The sequence below is a fragment of the Borostomias antarcticus genome, assembly GCF_949987555.1.
Source record: "Borostomias antarcticus genome assembly, chromosome: 5".
Lineage (NCBI taxonomy): Eukaryota > Metazoa > Chordata > Actinopteri > Stomiiformes > Stomiidae > Borostomias > Borostomias antarcticus.
Genome location: NC_140238.1, coordinates 8,051,166 through 8,070,887, shown reverse-complemented (window position 1 = coordinate 8,070,887; position 19,722 = coordinate 8,051,166). Strand labels below are relative to the sequence as shown.

The 19,722-nt window shown below is 46.2% G+C and overlaps 2 protein-coding genes across 2 annotated transcripts; one reads left to right on the top strand and one right to left on the bottom strand.

Moving 5' to 3' along the window:
• Positions 1 to 110: 110 nt before the first annotated feature.
• kif15 (kinesin family member 15) lies at positions 111 to 11,207 on the bottom strand (the record flags this gene model as incomplete). Its single annotated transcript, XM_084438436.1, has 34 exons — positions 111 to 155; positions 516 to 647; positions 745 to 877; positions 977 to 1,014; positions 1,743 to 1,809; positions 1,924 to 2,027; positions 2,173 to 2,337; positions 2,419 to 2,514; positions 2,679 to 2,825; positions 3,002 to 3,124; positions 3,280 to 3,384; positions 4,052 to 4,138; positions 4,233 to 4,311; positions 4,430 to 4,515; positions 4,706 to 4,856; positions 4,965 to 5,127; positions 5,359 to 5,464; positions 5,800 to 5,928; positions 6,062 to 6,241; positions 6,341 to 6,482; positions 6,579 to 6,720; positions 6,844 to 7,021; positions 7,130 to 7,339; positions 7,489 to 7,571; positions 7,655 to 7,808; positions 7,970 to 8,092; positions 8,205 to 8,330; positions 8,420 to 8,629; positions 9,324 to 9,503; positions 9,812 to 9,912; positions 10,019 to 10,056; positions 10,190 to 10,266; positions 10,420 to 10,606; positions 11,203 to 11,207. 34 exons carry the CDS (start codon positions 11,205 to 11,207, stop codon positions 111 to 113), a joined length of 4,092 nt encoding a protein of 1,363 aa, XP_084294562.1.
• A 1,500-nt stretch (positions 11,208 to 12,707) lies between these two features.
• Positions 12,708 to 18,151, top strand: tacc3 (transforming, acidic coiled-coil containing protein 3; the record flags this gene model as incomplete). Its single annotated transcript, XM_084438435.1, has 12 exons — positions 12,708 to 12,884; positions 12,984 to 13,114; positions 13,224 to 13,267; positions 13,394 to 14,824; positions 15,317 to 15,375; positions 15,490 to 15,620; positions 15,728 to 15,812; positions 15,944 to 16,091; positions 16,471 to 16,631; positions 16,846 to 16,952; positions 17,104 to 17,224; positions 18,086 to 18,151. 12 exons carry the CDS (start codon positions 12,708 to 12,710, stop codon positions 18,149 to 18,151), a joined length of 2,661 nt encoding a protein of 886 aa, XP_084294561.1.
• Positions 18,152 to 19,722: the final 1,571 nt, after the last annotated feature.

Sequence of the window (19,722 nt, the reverse complement as noted above, 5' to 3'; positions counted from 1 at the left end):
AAAAGTAATTCATAGAAAAAAAAACAGGAAAAAAAACTTGAAATTCACAGATTAAGTTTCATTAAAAAAAGCTTATGAACCCATAATGAATGTCCTCTTCGTGGGGGAGTTCAGAAATTGTCCCGCATCATTTCTGTCCTCAGTTTTTCATTTTCCTTAAATAAAATTAAATAAAAAACATAGGGTTACTATGGGTTGATTGGTTGTATTGAAATCTTGCAAGAAATCCCTCAATGGTGGAGCAGACCAGAGACAAACATATAACCTCATACAGAATAGCTATATACGCTGCCCAGAGACACATTTGACCTCATACAGAATAGACATATGCACTGCATACTAAAACCGACCTGAAGAAATGAAACAAGTCGTTTGCTCCATGAGTTAAACTTGTGAAAAATAAAAGTGTGGTGTATATGCAGTAGCTATTCTCTATGAATACTATGTTCCTGCAATCACCATCATCACCTTGGCAAGGATTGACTGTGCATAGGACACACGCACGCAAACATTACCTCTTGTAGCTTGCTGTTCTCCTTTTTCAGCTTCACCAGGTATTCAATCCTCTGCTTGTGGTTCTTATGGCCCATCAGCTTGCCGTTCTCCTCCGACAGGTGCTCCACCTGCTTCCGAAGAACCTCCATCTCCTGTGAGACACGGTAGAGCCAGTGTTCAGTTAGCTCTAAACTACATGGACTCTCTTCTTCACTTTGTAAATGGAACCCAAGCGGATGCTGGACTGGCCTGTTGTAGTCTCTCCTGGTCCTGGTCCCTCAGGCCCAGCTCCCTCAGCTCCAGACAGCGCTTCCTCAGCTCACTGGTCAGCTCCTGGACACAGGTCTGAGACCGGTCCAGCATGGACTCCTGGAGCTGCAGTCTTAACAGCATCAACAGCAATGAATGAATATACATTTATAAACAAAACACATTCAGCAAACTCTAATGGTCAACAACAGATAGGAGGCCGGATGCTTACTTCTCCTGTGTCTCGGTTAACCTCTGCACTACTTTGCTCTGTCAATGTAAAGAATGCATAATCATTGCCCATGAAGATGACAATTATTTTTGCTCTAATGCTTGAAACATCCATTTATCATAAAACATATTAATATTAATATTACATTACATGACTGTAATGTAATGTAATCATAATATTAATACGTTTTTGTATGGGTGGGTAGTTGAGTTAAAGGGGTAGTGTGCTATTTTGGACATTTAGCCCCATTTGTGGTCTGTCTACCATTAACCTGAAACATAGAGACCCGAATTTCACTGATTGTTCCAGTATTGAGCTAGCTGCAGTTTTTCAGCAGGTTCTCACTGGGCTACAATGGAAGTCAATGGGGTAAATGTGTTGGAAAAACTATAATAAATATGCTTTTCTGAGACAGGAAGCACAGGGTGTAATCTTCCTAGCCTCAGTATGCTCTCCTGTGAAATGTATCGCAATCCAAATATTTTTAGGTGTTTGGCATGGCTTGCATAGTCCTCCATGGGAGCAGTGAAAACAAGCGCCAGGGGAATGCTTATGTCCAGGAAAAGCACATTTATCATAGTTTTTCCAACGCATCTATGGGTGCCCCATTGACTTGCAGCCCAGTGAGAGCCTGCAGAAAAACTGCAGCTAGCTCAAAACTGGAAAGATCAGTGAAATGATGGTCTCAATGATTCAGGTTCATGGTAGGCAGACAACAAATAGGGCTAAATGTCCAAAATAGCACACCACCACTTAATATACAAACCTTTTCGGTCCTCTCTTCCTCCAGCTCTCTAAGCACTGACTGGTGCATGGCCTCATTCCAATCCTCACTGCTTGTCAAAATATGAATATTACTCAGACAATTGACCCCAAAGTGGAGGTTTAGGAATGAGCAGTGAAGATGCATGATTTGCATGAAACCATTGCTGAATAAATGGACTTACACATGAGTGTTCCCATTCTGAGTCGTCTGATTCTGCTTGGTGTAGAACTGGTCAACCAGAGCCTGTATCTTCATTCTAACCATCTCCTTTTCATTCAACTGATCCTGGGAGGGATTTCAAACACAGTCTGGATGTTTTTCACACATCTTGACCAGAAAACAACATAAGGACATACCTGTATGTTGCGCACCAACACACACCTCGAGCCTCAGAACACACACACACATACGCACAAATGCACGCACACACCTTGAGCCTCAGGATCTCCTCGTTCTTGGCGGCCCTCTCTGCGTTGAGCTCGGCCAGCAGCACCTCCATGCTCATCATGGACGAGCGCTTGCACTCCAGCTCTCTCTCCTGGCTCTCCAGCACCTGAGTCAGGTCTGTGTTGAAGCTGCGTGGAGTATGTGGTGTCTGAGAGACAAACAAAACATTCACCCTCTGAGAGAGTTCTCGGTGACATGGAGAAATCCAGCACATCCAAATTTCAGTTACCTTTGGCAGTCGATTAGGGGTGACTGAAGTCAGTGGAATGTGATTGGAGCTCTCACGCCTTATGGTCCTCTCCACTAGCTCTTGCTGTTGTTTCAACTGATAAATAACAGATGGGAAAACTCATAAGCAGAAATTGTTGTAATAGTACAGTTATGTGATTCTGTAGATTGTCTGACTATTTTCAGTTACTTCCCTGTGCCCTCAGCGATTTCATTGTCATTTTTTTGCTCTAGCTGTGTGAACAGAGATGAGCCTGGCACCTTCTCCTGTAGACTCTGGATGACGGCCTCCTTCTGAGCCGTCTGCTCCTGTGAGGCTTGGAGGAGGGCGGTCTGCTCGTCAAACACCTTGGTGAGTCTCTCCACCTCCTCTGTGGCATAGGCCACCTCATCCTGCAGCACCTCAACCTGGGGACATAACAAACTCAGTGTACTGATAACTGTCCACCACACCGCAGTGCAATGTTCTAGAAATTTAAAATAAATGAGCCAGTGGATGAGAATCCAGTGTTCAATGACCATCGTGGCCCGTAATTTCAGCAGAGAATGCCGATAAGTTAGTGTATTTGAAGATATCCCCTTACCTCTATCTGATTAGACACTACCCTCCTTTCACCAGCTTCCTTCAAGTCCTGGAGCTTTGACTCCATCTTGATGTTGAGTTGACTGATTTCGTCCCTCTCGGAGCAGACAGCACTATACTGAGCCTGTTATGATGACACCCCCCCCCTTATGAAACATTATCTGACAGGGTCAGGCTATAGCACAACATGCCCACTTAGCAAAGACAAAATAAGAAACAATGACAATCAGCAAGTAGTCAAGTCAATAAAGTAAGAAGTGAAATGTGTGGAGTCGGTACCGAGAGGTCCTTGATATCTCCTGACAGCAGGGCTAGATTCTGCTCCTTCTGGCACAGCTCGCTACGCAGGTCTCTGGTCTGGTTTATCAGCTCCAACACAAATCCCTGTCACACCACAACAAGAGGGAAGATGCATTTTATATCGTCAAAAGAATGAGAATTATGCCAAGAAACCGTGCCAGTTACTTTGTTCATGTTCAATCTTTTGAAAATGTGTTTGCCTTGTTGTTGATGGCAGAGGTCAGAGGAGAATGGCGGACAGACTGGTTCGAGCTGATAGAGGCAACGTTAACTCATAACCACTCGTTACAACCGAGGTATGAAGAAGAGCATCTCTGAACACACAACACAGTTCAACCTTGCAGATAGGCTACAGGAGTCCAGCAGCACTGGCGCTCAGCAGTGTGCAAGAAGGTTTCTTTCTGTCTAGTCTGTTCACCTTCGTCTCAGCACCTGCCCTAATTGGTCGTGGATGTGTGTGCTTCCTCCTACTATAGCAGAAGACCACACCGGGTGCCACTCCTGTCAGCTAAGAACAGGAAACTGAGGCGACAAATCTGCAGCAACTGCATGATGCATGCTATCATGTCAATATGGACCAAAACCTCAGGAATGTTTCCAGCATCTCTTTGAATCTATGCCACAAAGAATTAAGGCAGTTCTGAAGGCAGAAGGGGGTCCGACCCAGTACTAGCAAGGTGTACACTCCAGTACCTAATAAAGGGGCAGAATCAAGAGAATGAGAATTATAGGAAACCGTGACCAGACTTACTTTGTCTTGTTCAATCTTTTGCTCCAAGCTGGCAATTGTCATATTGGCTGTGTTCAGTTTCTGCTCAGAGATTGCAATGTCTGACACCTTTAAAATGTGGGAAAAAGGTCAAATAGAAGTTTGAATCGATCAAAATGTAATTAAAACTGAAATTGTACATTAAAGTATCCGCCTAACATACCTGTTGTTGATTTTGTGTCATCAGGTCAGATACTTGCTTCCTTAGCACTGAATTCTGCTCCATGGCCAACACAAGCTCTCTGAGTAGAAACACGGCCAACATTTTTCATGAACATTTCAGGCAGACCTTCATTTTCATTATTATATAGTATGGTAATTTATTATTTGTAAAGGGACAGAAATGATTTGCAAACTGACTTGGATGTGCTCTCCTTGTCCTCTTTTAGCTGGGAGGTGAGTGCGCTGGTGTGTGTTCTCTCCATTTCCAGGGAGTTTATCAATTTCTGCAATCAAGAATCAGATGTTAAAAACTCTCCATTACATACTAACATTTTACAATACAACAATCAGACAAAATAGCCAGTCACCACACATCCTTCAGGCCTTGTGAGCATTTCATCCGTATCAAATACGCATGACAAATAATGTTCCTGGAGAGTAGCAGGTTAAAGTAAAGAGGAGGGGCCGGCTGACCGTGATCTGGGCCTGCTGGGCCGTGACCTCCTGCTGTTTCTCCTGAAGCTGCTGCTTGGCCTGGTCTGCCTCAAACTTGGCCTCGGCCTGGAGCTGGTCAAAGGCGTCTTGCAGGGACCTCTGCTCCTCTAGGAGCTGCTCCCACTCCAGCCTAGGGGGGAGGGGTGGGGGCAGAGAATCATGAGGACAGGACACACACACACCACACCCACACTCCCCATACAGAGCCCGCTGAGACGATGAGATGTAGGTGACATACTGGACTTTATCGAGCTGGAGCTGTGTGCTGATCAGACTGCTGGAGAGCTGGGCTGCCTCCTGCTGCTCGCTGCGCCTGTCCTCCAGCTCCTTCTTCACAGCGGCCAGCTCCTTATCAGACGACTGCAGGACCAGGCGCAGGTCATGCACCTCACTCCTCAGGACTGAGGGGGGGATGGGGGGGTGAATACTTTAGTATCATCAACCTTTATTCATTTTTAACTCTGAAGTTATCTTGCTTATGGAAGTGCATCAGGCGGTAGTATATTTATGTATCGTGGTTTCATATGTGGAACGGCAAGTGCAGGATTGCCGACTGCGGACTGTAAAGGCCATCAGGGACTCGGTGGCATGCGGAAGGCGAAAGGTGCGAGGGGGGTTGACCTATGACCTACCCTCCCCGGCCTGCCTCTCCTCCCGGAGGCTCTGCTCCAGGCCGCTGACGCTCTCCTGCAGGCCGAGCCGTTCTCTGCTCCAGGCGCCGCGCTCGCTGGCGAGGATCTGGAGCATTGCAAGAAGAGATTCGTACAGTAAGTTCTGATGAACGGCGGGCTGAAACGTTAGCTTGAATCATGACCACATAAACCGGTGAGATCGAGGCTCTGTCCCCGTCCTTTTTTTCAAACTGGTGAGTGCGACCTGCACATCTTTGGATGCTGTTTTTTTCTATGATACGTTTTTTTGGTTTAGCAGCACAGTAAGAATCTAAGGGGGCAGGCACGTCCAACTCCTCCTCTGCAATATTCGTAATGTAACCATCATGTCTGATTTTGAATTTCTTCGCGTGTAGGCGCAATTGCTAAACAAAACAACAACAAAAACAGAAAATCCCCCACCTCATCCTTGCGGTCAGACTCCTGTGAGACTGTGGTCAGCTGCTCCTCCAGCTTGGCGACCTGCTGCAGGAGCTTCCTGCTCTTCAGCTGCTCCTCGTGCAGCTGGGTCTGCACGCGACTGACCTGCTCCTGGCGAGGAGAGAGAGAGAGGGGGGGGGTGGGGTCGGTCATGCCATCGATCAAATCCAAATCACGTCGGTCGCCGCGCATTTAGGAAGAGAAGTCTTTCCGGGGGGGGGGGGGGGGGGGGCGCGCCACCTACCTGCACCTGCTGCAGCTCCTCGGTCAGAGCCTCGCAGGCCAGCTCCGTCATCTCTGGCGGTGGCTGCTCGCTCATGATGTCGTCCACCTCCTCTTCCGCTCTGCCGTTCAGGTGCTCCGGGCTGGACAGAGGCACCAGCCGGGTCCACAGGTTGTAGGCCTTGGTGGGCGTGGTGAGGACCTGTGCGGGAGAAGTGGGAGAATTTAAGCCTGGGGGATTTTACGTGGGGTTCAGTCGTTTGTGAGCCTAACAGGGCAACTTTCCAACGAGAAGGTTCACCTTGATGGTTTCTACGTGGATCTTGTTGAGCTGAGAAACCTCCAGTTTCGAGTGAGCCTTGGTGGCCTCCAGAATGTTCTCCAGGTGCTTGTTGGACTTGTCCAGGTACCTCTTCTCAGATTCTAACTCCGACATCTGTTTCCTGAAACATGAAGGCACAACACTCGTAAACCCTCTAGAACCACCACATCAACGCAGGCTAATAAACTGACTTCAATAGACAGTCAATCCCCCTTACGTGGTGACCTCCTTGTACTCCTGGAAGGCCTGGATGGTGGCAGTGAGCTCTGTCTGTTTCTGGAGCAGCTGGGCCTTCACCCTCTCCACAGAGACGGCAGAAATGTTTTCAGCCGTCACAGGACTAGAGCAGGCCGGCTGAGCTGTGGACAAGCAAGGACAACGTTGCAACGTTAGCTGGCTGGATTACGAGAAGGACTCCCCTTGTTGTCAGTAACACGTGGTAGCCCATTTCATTGCCGCTTCCCAGATCCTGCTGCGCTCACCTCCAGCCGAGCCCTCGGCTTCCAGAGCCTTCCGGAAGGCCTCCTCCAGCTCAGCAGCAGCGTGGCTGGCCGCCTCCTCAGCCCTGCGCACCGACTCCATGGAGCGGAGCTGGTGGTTCTCCTCCCGGAGGCTGTAGTTCTCTGCCGCGTATCTGGTCATCCGAGGGTGATGCTCTATCTGAAGGGGGGAACGGGTTGGGAATGCGTTGAATTTACAGCCCGTTTTGCTCGTACCGTGAAATTCGGTCAGTGTGAGGATCGTTCGACATCAGAACGTCTACCGTACCTGTCCTCTGAGGACTCTGATCTCCTCCTTGAGCTGCTCAACAAGCGCTTGACCCTGCTGGTCCGACAGGAGGTCCAGCCCCCCCTTCAGGTTCTTCTCCAGTCTGGAGATGTGGTCTTCTCTGAACTTGAGGATCATGCGGTTGGAGTGGATGAATTTCTCCTTCTGGACCCAGGCCTCGTCCAACTGGGCCACTTTCTGGAGCAGCATCTACAGTACATGTGGGAAAGAAAACCACTATTGTTCTCGTCTACTGTGTACACCATCTCATCAGCAGGGACTTTTTTTAATGCATTTGATTTTTCCGTTCTGTTTCACACAGATTTAAATAAATAGATAAATAAATAAATCATCCATACCCTCTTGTCATCCTCGCGCTTCTTCCACAGACGCACAGCTTCTAAAAACTGTGTCTTGTAGGAGGGGCCTTCTGTGGATGTGTCTGGAGGGAACATTGTAAACATACGTTTAGACACAACATTTTGTCATCCAACTGACCTAGACCCATCGTCATATGACTCCTACCCATGGGTAGCTGAGGCCCTCCGGGTGCTACATCCCTCCCATGGTCCACCATGTGTGGCTGGCCAGACAGGGCCTGGGCCAGCTGCTCCTTCAGCTTCTTCACCTCAGCCTGCAGCTGCCTCACACTCCCCTGTGTGTCCTCGTTGATCATCGCCTGGAGGAATCACGCGAGAGGACGCCTTTTAAAATCATTCACAACCATGACCAATGTGCATAGTAGCAAACATTTTGCAAATAGAGAAAATATTATGTATTTCATACACTGGGTTCTGAAAATCAGACAATTTTAGACAAAAATACACTTTTAGCACCAACCTTGTTCTTGATCAGTTTGGCCCTCTGGGCAAATTGCAGGGTGGACAGGGTTTCTCCAAAACACTTGGAGCCCGGGTGCACATTGGCTATAATATAGGTCTTAGCATTTCCTCCAAGAGAGTCCTGGATAGGCAGGTGCATTTTACAGTGTCAACAACAACAACAAAAAAGAGTAATGTTCCTCATCTGAATTTATTTTAATGATACACGCTGATCTGTCTAACTGGCCACTCACCCGAAGCAGAAAGGTGAGTTTGGAATCCCTGTAGCAGATGTGTCGGGTCTTCCCATTGGACACATCCACCAATGCCATGATTACCTGACCCAGGCACATGAGGGAACGGTTTATGCTACTGGCTTCCTGGAAAGGGAGAAAGGGATGTTTGAGTCACAACAACGTCATCTGACAGTTACACGCTGCGGCGTCGAACGCCTGGAACTCGACGTCACCTTGAGTCTGGAGCCCTCCGTGTGCGTGTCTCTCTGCCTCTCTGATCCTGCCAGGTCAACAAGGTTCAGCTGGGAGGTTCTGATGTTCACCACCTCATTGACGATCTCTTTTGATTCTATGGTCATGGAAAAGACGGCGTGTGACCGTGAGGACTCTCTGTTCATCGAGGTAGAGGCCACTCGGCGGTTCCTCCAGCCCATTGACAGCACCTGAGAGGGGGGAACAATGAATTGGACATAAACGGTAAAATATCAACCAATTCAGCATTTACAATTAAATTTGTATCGATGTAAAAATGGATAGGACAAATCAAGTTGAGGGTGACTTAGTTGATGATGTGCCTATTGTTGGTTTTATCACTTTTGTTTTTGTTGGCGTTGTGGGTTTTGATTATAAAAACTAGGCCATAATGTGTTAAATTGTACAACGGCCTACAAGATCAGGTTTCCCAGGTTGAGGGCTGTTTCTTCTCTTGTTTCTGCTGAAGCTGTAACTTTGGCTGTACTTTGGTACACTTACCTGGGTGCTTTAGCAAACCTTACTGTACTGCTTGCTGTGACTTAACAATAAGTTAAATAATAACAAGTCAGTTGGGGACAATTTCCAGTAACAGCAAATTCATTGTCTGCCTGATCTGTTCTCAATGCCTGAAAATTAATTCATTCAACATTGGTTTTATTTTTACCACTAGGCCTACTGCACTGTATGTACAGTATGGTTGTATTATGATGCATATGAAACATCCTCTAATGAGAATAAGAGAATAATGATGACAGTAAAATCATTATTTGTGATGCCCCCAAAAAATCCATGCGTGTGTAAAATGCATGTGTGGGGTGGCAATCTTTTGAGAAGTGGGCCTTGAGTCCAAAAAGGTTGGGAACCGCTGACCGATGAGCCTACCTGGTATGCCTCAGCTGCAGATGTGACAAACTTCTCGTGTGCCCCCTCAACGAACACACCCTTCTTGATGTTCTCCCTCAGGAACAGGCTGGCGGAGGCGCTGTCCAGGAGATCGTAGATCTGCTCGTTGTAGATCTCAATGAAGGAACATTTGCACAGGAAGCTCTTGGAATTCCCAGACTATGGGAAATAACACATGGGCTTGATTGAATCTACAGACATACATTTAGATGAAATGAAAACCATTTAGACAGCAAATGTTACAAAGAATTTCTGCTTGTTTTTGTGTCAGTTAAGCCCACAGTATACCTTCTGTTTAACAACGCATAGGCGTAGAGAAACACATATTTTGCAGCACATTAATTTCTGAGGACCAGCACGGCCAACCACAGCCAACGCTCCTGCTCCACGCAGGAGATGCGCGGTGGCCATCTTTTGTACGCATATGCATAGTTAAAAGCAAGTATACAGCGGGCTTTACTGCTCACCCTCTCCACCTCCCTGTTGATGAGAAAGAACAGGTACTCAAAACTCCTGGGGATAACCCCTCGCAGGTTGTCAGTAAAGTTGTCAGAGTCAGACGATGGCCCTAGGATGAAAATACAAGTTCAAGTTAAATCAATTTGAGAAAGATTGGGGATATATCTCAGTAAATAAGTGTATATCACAGTGAATAAAGCATTAAGACTACTTACCAAGCATGGTAAAGGTTTTTCCAGAGCCAGTTTGTCCACTGTAGCAGAGAAAAAAGATGTCACCTTGTGGGACTGATCAAGCATTACAGCAGAGTTGCACAACACATTGTAAAGGATGCAACATGCCAATGAATAAACTGTAACGCTATATTAACAAGCATTACTACTTACTAGGCAAAGATGGTGCCATTGTATCCATTCATACAAGACTCTACTATGTTTTTGGCCACAATGGAGAAGACAGAGTCCTGTTGCACAGAGAGAGCACATAACATAAACAATACAAGACAACTGCAGTTTGGTCTCACATTAGCTTCTTTTTTGGTTGATGTACCTCTCAAGAGGATACACATGCAGTTCATCCTGTCCAGGATATGGCCTATTTTAGGTCCAGCACTGACCTGAGTGGTGTCCATGTCAGCGACATGATCGTAGGTGAATGTGCGTGGTTCTGGCTTGGAGTGCAGGCGGATAGTGTTGGGTGAGATGACTGTGAGACAGAGACCGCGGTCTCCATCCGTAGTCAGGCCGGTGCCCTGGGTCAGAGGTCGCACCCGCACAAACACTTTGATGGAATCACCGTCACCACTACAGGAAATAATAAGGTCCGGTGCACATAATGAATGGGAAAACTGTGAAATAAGTGAGATATAGGTACATAACATTAGCCATTTGCCCGGTTAGGTTTTTAGCTAGCTAGGTCAATCACTTTTACCTGGCAGGACGTTGTGGTGAATCCCCGGGGTCTGTTTAGAAGGGGGAAAAGAAAAAAATTAAGTAAGCTGGTCAACTAAAGCTAAATCGAACTACACGACAGGAGCAGCCTGCTTATTATATGTGCACCAGGTACAAATATGTCAGAGGTGGCTAATCTGGTTAACGTTAGCTAACTAGCTCCTTTACGCAAAGTTATAACGCTAGGCTAGCTAGTCAAGCACTAAGTCAGGATGACAAATATGAAACTTGGAGTTCGCTAACGGTACCTTTACTCTTTGTAGCAGAATCCATGTTGCCTTGCTAGGACGAAGTGGTTATTCAAAGCTGGATAGCCTTTCACATATCAAAAGATTCAGCTAAAGAAATGTTACAGCGGTCAAGAGACTTGTTTATATCTTCGAAATTGGCGGGTATGCGCTACTGGTGGTGCTACGCTCGTCTCTTCCCTCTGGCGTTATTAGCTTTACCCCATGACTTTACCGCCCCCAGTGTCGTGGAGTCTATACGGCGGTTGTTGTTTGCGATGCCATAGTCTCGCGATGCCAGACTTCTCGACTGTTGTCTAGACTCACAAGTGGCATCGCGAGACTAGCAGTGCCGTGGCTCTAGCGCGCCCTCTTCGGTCTTTGAAAGAAAAAACGTGCTTTTGTCATATCCACTGTGCAACACTATAGGCTAATTGGTCAAGAGAGTGTCAGAGGTTCTGTCTCCTCATTGGTCTTCGGCGAGACGTTTAAATTCAAAAAGTTGAAAGCCAGCAACTGGTCGCACGAAGAGACAAGTAATTCAAACAAGTGTTCTGCATGTGGAGTCCGTTGTTTTCAGGGGAGTCGTTTAGTCAATACGTATTAAACTTTTAGATTGAGGTAAGTGATTAAATGTTAACGATGCGACATAACTATACTAGCTAACTTGACCATTGTTATACGGTAACGTTCCCGTTCATTAAGATAGATTTACGCTAGCTATCGTTGTTTAGCTAATTTGTATGAGTTAACGGTTAGCTAGTTAGCTGATGTTATCAAGGCTAGCTAGCTACTAGCCACTAATTCATACTTAACGTTATCCCAATTTAAGAAGAAGGACATTTGCTATGGTCGCCTCAGACATTTTGGGCCGCGTAATACATTACCAACCGTTTTGAGGCGATAATGTCACGAACTTTTACAAAAGCGGCTGTCCTAGTTAATTATAATTAAACTAGCCCACGTAATGCTAGCTGTCTTTTGCTTAATAGCTTAAAGGTTCTTGAAACAATGTAGTTTTCAAATCGAACGTCTTTATATAGGGGGACGTTAGTGACATGCGATTGGTGATAAACTGACGATGAATACGGGTTTTGCAGATTTTGTGTTCTTGGGCAGACGGATCGACCCAGCAGTGTGTAGGGAAGTGTCCAGGAACTGCAGGCCACAGTGGTATGAGGAGGAGTGAGGACAGTGGGTAAATAATGGATCACAATGAGCACACCGATTTGACACCCCAGACGTTAGCTACTCTGCTCATGCCTTCAAGGAAGAGTTAAGCATTCAAAAACATTTAGATCTCTCTTGGATGAATTAAATTTAACTAGCCGACTTAATGTTATAAAACTCCCCTATTCAAATCCATTAAAAGTGTTTGTGACATTGAGTAGCTGTCTTGTTGGCATAAGTATTGTTTATACCACTGTATCACACTCCTCTTGTAAGTATTACACGCACATAATTGGTTGGTGCTGTTGACGGTTGTTGGTAGGATCCATTCCAAGTGCACTAGTACCTACAGGAAGCAGATGAGCTAGCCATTTTGAATACAGCTTTTTCTATTCAATCTCTGTGCACTAAGTTCTATGATGCGACTGCCCAAGGGCTAAGGTCATGTCTGATGTCCCACGTGCAAGCTCTTATCAGTGGGTACAGCTGTCGACTGTCCTGTGGTGGTGCGATATTGCTCCAGCCCAGTCACTCCTGTGTGCCTCTCTCGCTACAGGATGACTTCTGTTCCTGTGAACGACGAGAATCGTGGGGTCTGCCCAGGAAAAAAGCTCAGTGAATCAGATATACTTTCTGACATCTTTGACTTGGACCAGCCGACAGGGCGGCCCTCCATTCTTCGACTGTCTCAAGCAGAGAATCTGCCCAACAAGCCAGTGGTGAAGGGAGTAAAGGTATGTATCAAGTTCAGTTAGTGGATGCAAACAATGTACAAGGCAACTCCTCCTGAATTTGTTCTTCAGATACCGACCAATGGGTGTTTTGGCTTTCAGGTTTGTTTTCAGACCCCGAGAAGAGATCCTGTCACAAAAAGAATTGTATCTCCCACAAAGTCCCTGAGGATGGCAAACCTGGACGAGTGCACCAAAGCCCTGGAGGCAATGGCACTGACAACCCCCAGATTGTTAGCACCATTTTCTTTTTCATCTGTAGTATAATGTGGTATTATCTGAATTTACATAAACTACTAGTGTCAATTTGAGTCTGTAAACTAAACCCTCTTGTTTTTACAGGGCTTTGCGTCAGGAAAATGAGCTTGTTGATGGGCTTAGGTCAGGTAAGAATATGACTTTGGAACATATGAAGTTCCAAATATATTTTGTGCTGTTTCTTTTCAAGTTATACTAGTCTATAACTGATGATACTGATTGTTCATGACATATACTTGTACTTCTCTTCACAGAAGATTTTACACACACTTTTCCTGCTGAAGAAGTTCCCATCCGGAGCAAGGGTGGCTATCAGCTGGATTTTGACAACCTTGATGCTGTCAACCCCTTCCAAGGTTCTGTAAAAATGACCCCCTCTCCTGAATCAGTTATGGAACCAGTGTCTGCAGAACAGAATGAACCCGACGCCTGTGAATCGTTCCCACCGGAGGAGACATCAGAGGAGCCTGTCGCCGCACTAGACGAGACCCTCCCATTCATCCCATCGGTGGAAAACTCCCTCGCCGACATCTCCACTGACATGCGCTCAACGGATAGTAGTGTCATCACTATGGCAACCGAGGTACAAAATGTATCCAACTCTGAGGAGGAATCGTCATCTGTGAGCCTTGGCCAAGACCAGTTGACCAACTTGCCTGCGTTTGAGGACGCTTCTTTACCTACCGAAGGTTCTCAGCCAGAGATGAAGCCCAACCCTGCAGTGTCCCCTACCCCCAGCAAGCTACCTGCTGAATCCATGTCGTCTCTTGAGGAAGGTCCAGTCAAATTAGTGGGCCTTGACCAAGACCAGGCTTTGACTAACTCCTCTTTATTCGACGACACTCCTTTACTTACCAAGGGCTCATACAATTTTGATAACCTAGATTCGGTCAACCCTTTCCAAACAAATGGCTCAAAAATGCAGAATTCTCCAGTGCTTGGTAGGAAGCTGCCATGTGACGTTGTGGAGGTGTCTCAGCCAGTCCAAGAGACTCCCATCCTGCCAGAGATGAAGCCCAACCCTGCAGTGTCCCCTATTCCCACCAAATTACCTGAGGAAGGTCTGGTCAAACTAGCAGGCCTTGACGAAGACCAGGCTTTGACCAATTCCTCTGCATTCGACGACACTCCTTTACTTACCAAGGGTTCATACAATTTTGAGAACCTAGACTCTGTCAACCCATTCCAAACAAGCGGCTCAAAACTGCAGAATTCTCCAGTGCTTGGTAGGAAGCTGCCATGTGACATTGTGGAGGTGTCCCAACCAGTCCAAGAGACTCCCATCTTGCCAGAGATGAAGTCCAACCCTGCAGTGTCCACTACTCCTAGCAAGCTGTCTGCTAAATCCATGTCTCCGGCTTCTGACCCTCCTGCTTCTGACCCTCCTAAGGAAGGTTCAGTCAAACTAGACTTCAATTTTGATGATGGTGGAGAGGTCAAGCGGAAGCCTCCTAAAATGTTTGGCAAAAGGCCACCTGGCGTGAAGGCAACAGAGAAGAAGGCGGTACCTGAAGTGAAGAAGGCATCCAAGAGCTCTCCAGTGAAGCCTGTGGTGGAACCAGCCGCTGATGTGGTTTCCAAAGGCGCATACTCCTTTGACTTTGAGAAGTTTGATGATCCCAACTTTAATCCCTTTGGTGCGAATGCGAAAATGAGTGACTCTGTTAAGTGTAGCGTGAAGTCCAGTCCAAAGGTTGTGAAATCCAGTCCACAGGACAAGGCAGCTACCACAGAAAAACAGGTTGCCCCAGCCGAGCAGATGATTGAGCCTGTCCAGCATGAGACAGCTTCATCAACACAGTGCGTTTCATATTAATTCATTTGCATACTTAAAGGTTTTAATGATGGTTGTGAGGGACCTGGGGATATTTTGAAACTATCATTTCATTTTCAGTGCCGTTCCTAGTGGTGGCAGCCCAAGTACTGATGTCACACCGAGTCAGCAGCCCCAGCCTGGCACTATCAACAATCCGGGATCTACAATCGAACCTGACCAGCCTCTGCTGAGCACACCAGAACTGGGTCAGCTTGAGCAGAACCCAGAAAGTTGCCCGTCAGAGCCTAGTGAGAGCTTTGTTCCTGGAGCCACGTGTAAGTGAGACGGCAAAATTTGTCTCCTCTGCAGAATTTTCACTTGACCTCTACGTATTGATAACTTGGCTATTCTTATTCCCTAGTTATGTCCAATGATTTTGATGGTCAGATGGACTACCTGGAGCAGTTTGGATCCAGCACTGTGAGTTTATAATTTATTTACATTATAATACATGTTGATTTATTTTTTATTATTATAGATCCATATGCCTTTTTCATGTATTGATTATTCCTTCACCCTCTTCCTCCTATTCAGTTCAAGGAGTCTGCACTAAGGAAACAGTCCCTGTACCTTAAATTTGACCCCCTCCTGAGAGAGAGCCCTAAGAAGGCTGGAGGCGCCGCAGGACTGATCAACGTCCCTCGCCCTTCGGCCTTCGCTACTCGGTGGGTTTCGCTTTTGTCATCTCTCGCCTGGACTGAACCTTTAATAACTTGAACGACGTGTTTTATTGATACTAGTTGAACAGTTCTGTCAATGTGGTTGATTTCAGTCTGGAGACACAGAGGACTGGTGCGAAGGAGAACGTATGTGAACCCAGAATGGGTCACTTCGACTTTTTAGATTTTCCAGCGCCAGTAAGTAAACCTCTTGCCTTTAAAGATCATTCAGAAACTCAGTATGGAACTTTATAGCAAGGGTAAAGAGTGAAATGAAGTGCATGCTTACTGACTCAAGATTTTGAGTTTAATTTGTTTTCCTTATTCAGGTCATGGATCCTCTGGAGCAGACTCGTCCCATGCTTCAAGTCACCCCTTTCCCCCAGCCAATGAACAGCGAGGACGCCATCTTTGACGTGCTGAAGTACAGTCAGAAGGACATGGACGCTGCCATTGCCAGGGTGGAGGCGGTGGTAGGTCTCAGACTCCTCGAGCACGTTTTACTGGTTTGAAGTCAAACACCCTTATTCACCACCCTCTCTCGTTGTAGGCCAAGAAAAAGGAGGATCGGTGGGAGGCTAAGTATGAGGCGCTGTCCCAAGAAAGGAACGAGATGAGGTCCGAGTTCAAGCTTGCTTTGCATATTTTGTCACTTGCTGTGATTCCAGACATTAAGCAATTCTCTTTCCTCCTTCCAGAAAAATCTGTTGTGAATTTGAAGCCACAATCGCTCAGATACTCGGTATGTATTTAATTGTATCCAAATCATGCTATTGGAAATGTACATTTTGTCTGTGTGGGGCCAAGGGTTGATTTTTTTTGGATGAAGGGTAACGTGATGGTGGTTCCTCTGCAGTGGACCAACAGAAGCAGAAGGAGGAGGCGCAGGCTGCGCTCAGCCAGGCCCAGCAGGAGAAGGAGCAGCTGTCCATGGACCTGAATGCCCTGGACAGGTCCTTCTCTGAGGTCTGGAAGAGACTGGACAAGTATAAGGAGGTCGTCGAGGGCTACAAAAAGGTCCGTATTTAAAACGATGACATGAAGCTTGAAGTACACTGCCATTGGTTGCGTTGTTTGATGCTCTGCCATGCTCGCCATAGACATTTTAAGCCAATGTAATGTAAATGTTTCTTAGCAAGTCCAGTGTCGTACACCACATTCCAGAGAGGGTTGACCGCATGTCATGGGGGGGGAAAAAAGCATAAACTAGCCTTTACTCTTTCCTGCCTAGAATGAAGAGATGTTGAAGAAGTGTGCTCATGACTACCTGGCCAGGATCAAGAAGGAGGAGCAGCGCTACCAGACGCTGAAAGCCCACGCTGAGGAGAAAATCGTCCTGTATGTCTTAATTGTCTTAAGTGTTCATTGTGGTGTTTGCATGGTGGTGTTTGCATGCAGACTATGTACAGACAATGTTCAATCTGCTTGAGTTTTGTTTACTGTACTCTGGTACCGCCTCCTGTGACTAACTGAGCCGAGGTGTCTGCAGGGCCAATGCGGAGATCCACGAGGTTCGCTCCAGGCAGAAGGCTGAGATTTCAACTCTCCAGGTCCAGCTCCGCAGGGAGCAGATGAGGGTGCAGTCACTGGAGCAGAACCTGGAGCAGAAAGTAGGTCCACCTCTCTGTAGTGGCCATTAGGCGCTTTCCCACCAGAAAGCCCCTAAAATCCCGTAGAACTCCATATTCCCTTGGACTACACATGTAGATGGCGTTCCGACAGCGGGGTAGAAGTTCTCTCCTCCAGTGCGCAGAGGAGACAAGGGACTCACCCACTTTATAGTCTGCTACATGGAGGCAGTTGCGAGAGAAAATAACCCATTCTCAGATTCCAGCAGATGTAACTTGGACGATCAAGATTGAAACTAGGAAAGCAGTTTTTTGATTACACGTATGGCATTTATGCAGTTTAGTTTGAGAAATACCCATGATGCTCTGCAATAAGTGTTTTGGTTGTCATCACAGACATAAACCTCATGTCTATGGGAAATATTTTTTCCATCAGATGTCTTCAATACACAATATTGAACTAGGAAAGTAACTTTCGTGTGTGGGATTTATTCCGTTTTAGAAAATCAATGTGGAAAATCAACGTGATCGCTAAACACGGAAGCCTTTTTGCTCAGTGAGTTTAAACATGGTGCCGTTGAAATAAAGCTTTGCCAGTAGGCTCCCTACTCATCCAATCAATGTTCAGCGTTGCCGCCTCACCCACAAAATACTGTCCCCGGGCCCCGAGCAGGGTCTTTTTGGGGGGGTCGACAAGTCCCCCAAACCCGCCCGTAGACCTTGGCCCCTTTGGAGTGAACACAGTGAGTTACTCCCAAAGGTTCATTAGTTCGGGAGGAAAAGTACAGTGGTGTGAAAGCCCTTTTTGTGATCAAGTCCATGAACCAACTGAAGACAGCTTTTTGAGAAGAGGTTTGTGTTTTTCTGATTGTCTTGTGTCTCTCTCTCTCCCTCACCCTCAAGGTAAAAGAGGCTGAGGAGCTGATGAACCTCTGTGATGAGCTGATCGCTAAAGTCCACAAGTCTTAATTTCACATTTTGTTTGTACGTCTGTCCTTATTGTTGGAGTAGTTTACAGGTAAAAAGTTGTTTGTTCATATTGATGTTATAATAAAAGTTTGTAAATTAACTTCTGCAGCTTTTTGATTGGAGATCAAGAACAACTAACTGATATGTTGAGATCAGAGCAAATTAAAGAAATGTGATGTCCATGTTCTGATCTATTACTGTATATATTCAGAAAATGTTGCATCTACACCTGTGAGCATACCTAAAGTAGATGGTAAATGGACTGCACTTATAGCGCTTTTATCCAAAGCGCTTTACAATGGCCTCACATTCACCCATGCATTCACACACACCGATGAATGCAAGGTGCTAGCCTGGCTCATTGGGAGCAATCTTAGGGTTCAGTGTCTTGTCCAAGGACACTTTAGCATTTGGACAGGAGGAGTCGGCATTTGAACTACTGACCCTACGATCGTTGGACAGCCCGCACTACCTCTTGAGCCATAGCTTCCCCTATTGATCTATTTTGATATTGATGCAGTCTCACATGCTCTCCATTTCACTTTTCCTAATTTCTCTCGCCTTTATCTGCTGTACGTTTTTACTATCAAATATTTGTCTTTGTAAATAGTTGAATAATAGTTTAAAATAAAGCAGTTTCACTTCTCTTGTCTCCAAAGTTATTTATATAACTATTAGTATATATTAATCCGTATTCAATTAAAGGCGGCATTGTAACATCATTATTGTCATATACCATCCACAAGGGGGCAGTGTTTACCACAAAAATTCAACATTATTAAATTCCATTTAAGGTCATTATTGAGTATGTCTTTGGAGGTTCATGCATGGAATATGAACTTGATGGGCATAGCAGCAATGAAAGTTGTATATAAAGGTGCTGAAAGTCAAATCTAAAAAGGAGGGGCAAGCAAGATGGGTGCTTTTGATTAAAACATTTCAGCCATTCAATAGTTCTTGTCTGGAGTCAAGGCTCATCCCGTCCTGCAAGGCCTACAACAAAACGAGAGCTGCCCCGATACAATGGTCCCCTTCTTTCCTGAGCAATCACAGACCCCTGTCACATCACCCCCACAGCAGCACAATGCACTTCCTAATGGTGAAAGGAAATCTTACCTAGATTGGAGTTGAATGAGGTGGGTAGTGTATAGTAGAGTGGGGTAGATTCACTTTCTTAAATGGGAAAGATGCTAGTCTTTTGTGTAGTCATGCAGGGGCCATCACTGTCATCTAAAGGACTGAGGGCTCTCTGTCCTGAGACTGTACTCAGTATCTGTTCAGGCATTCATCCCCAGCAGCACCAGTGACTGGCCCTGTACTGGCTGCCCTCTGTCTCACCCCCCCTAGACCACTAGGCTCTTCATGGCCATCAGAGAGGAAAGCTGACCTGCCTTTGCTGGGACCACCAGACGGCTTGTATCTATCGGGGACAGGTAACTCACTGGACCCAGCCCTCAGTCCCACTGGCTGTTCAGCAGCAGGTAGACTGTGACTAGACGCTAGACATCACCAGCAGAGAACAGTACATTGTGAAGCCCATGCAAAGTGATTGTGTTGCTTACATGAAATTC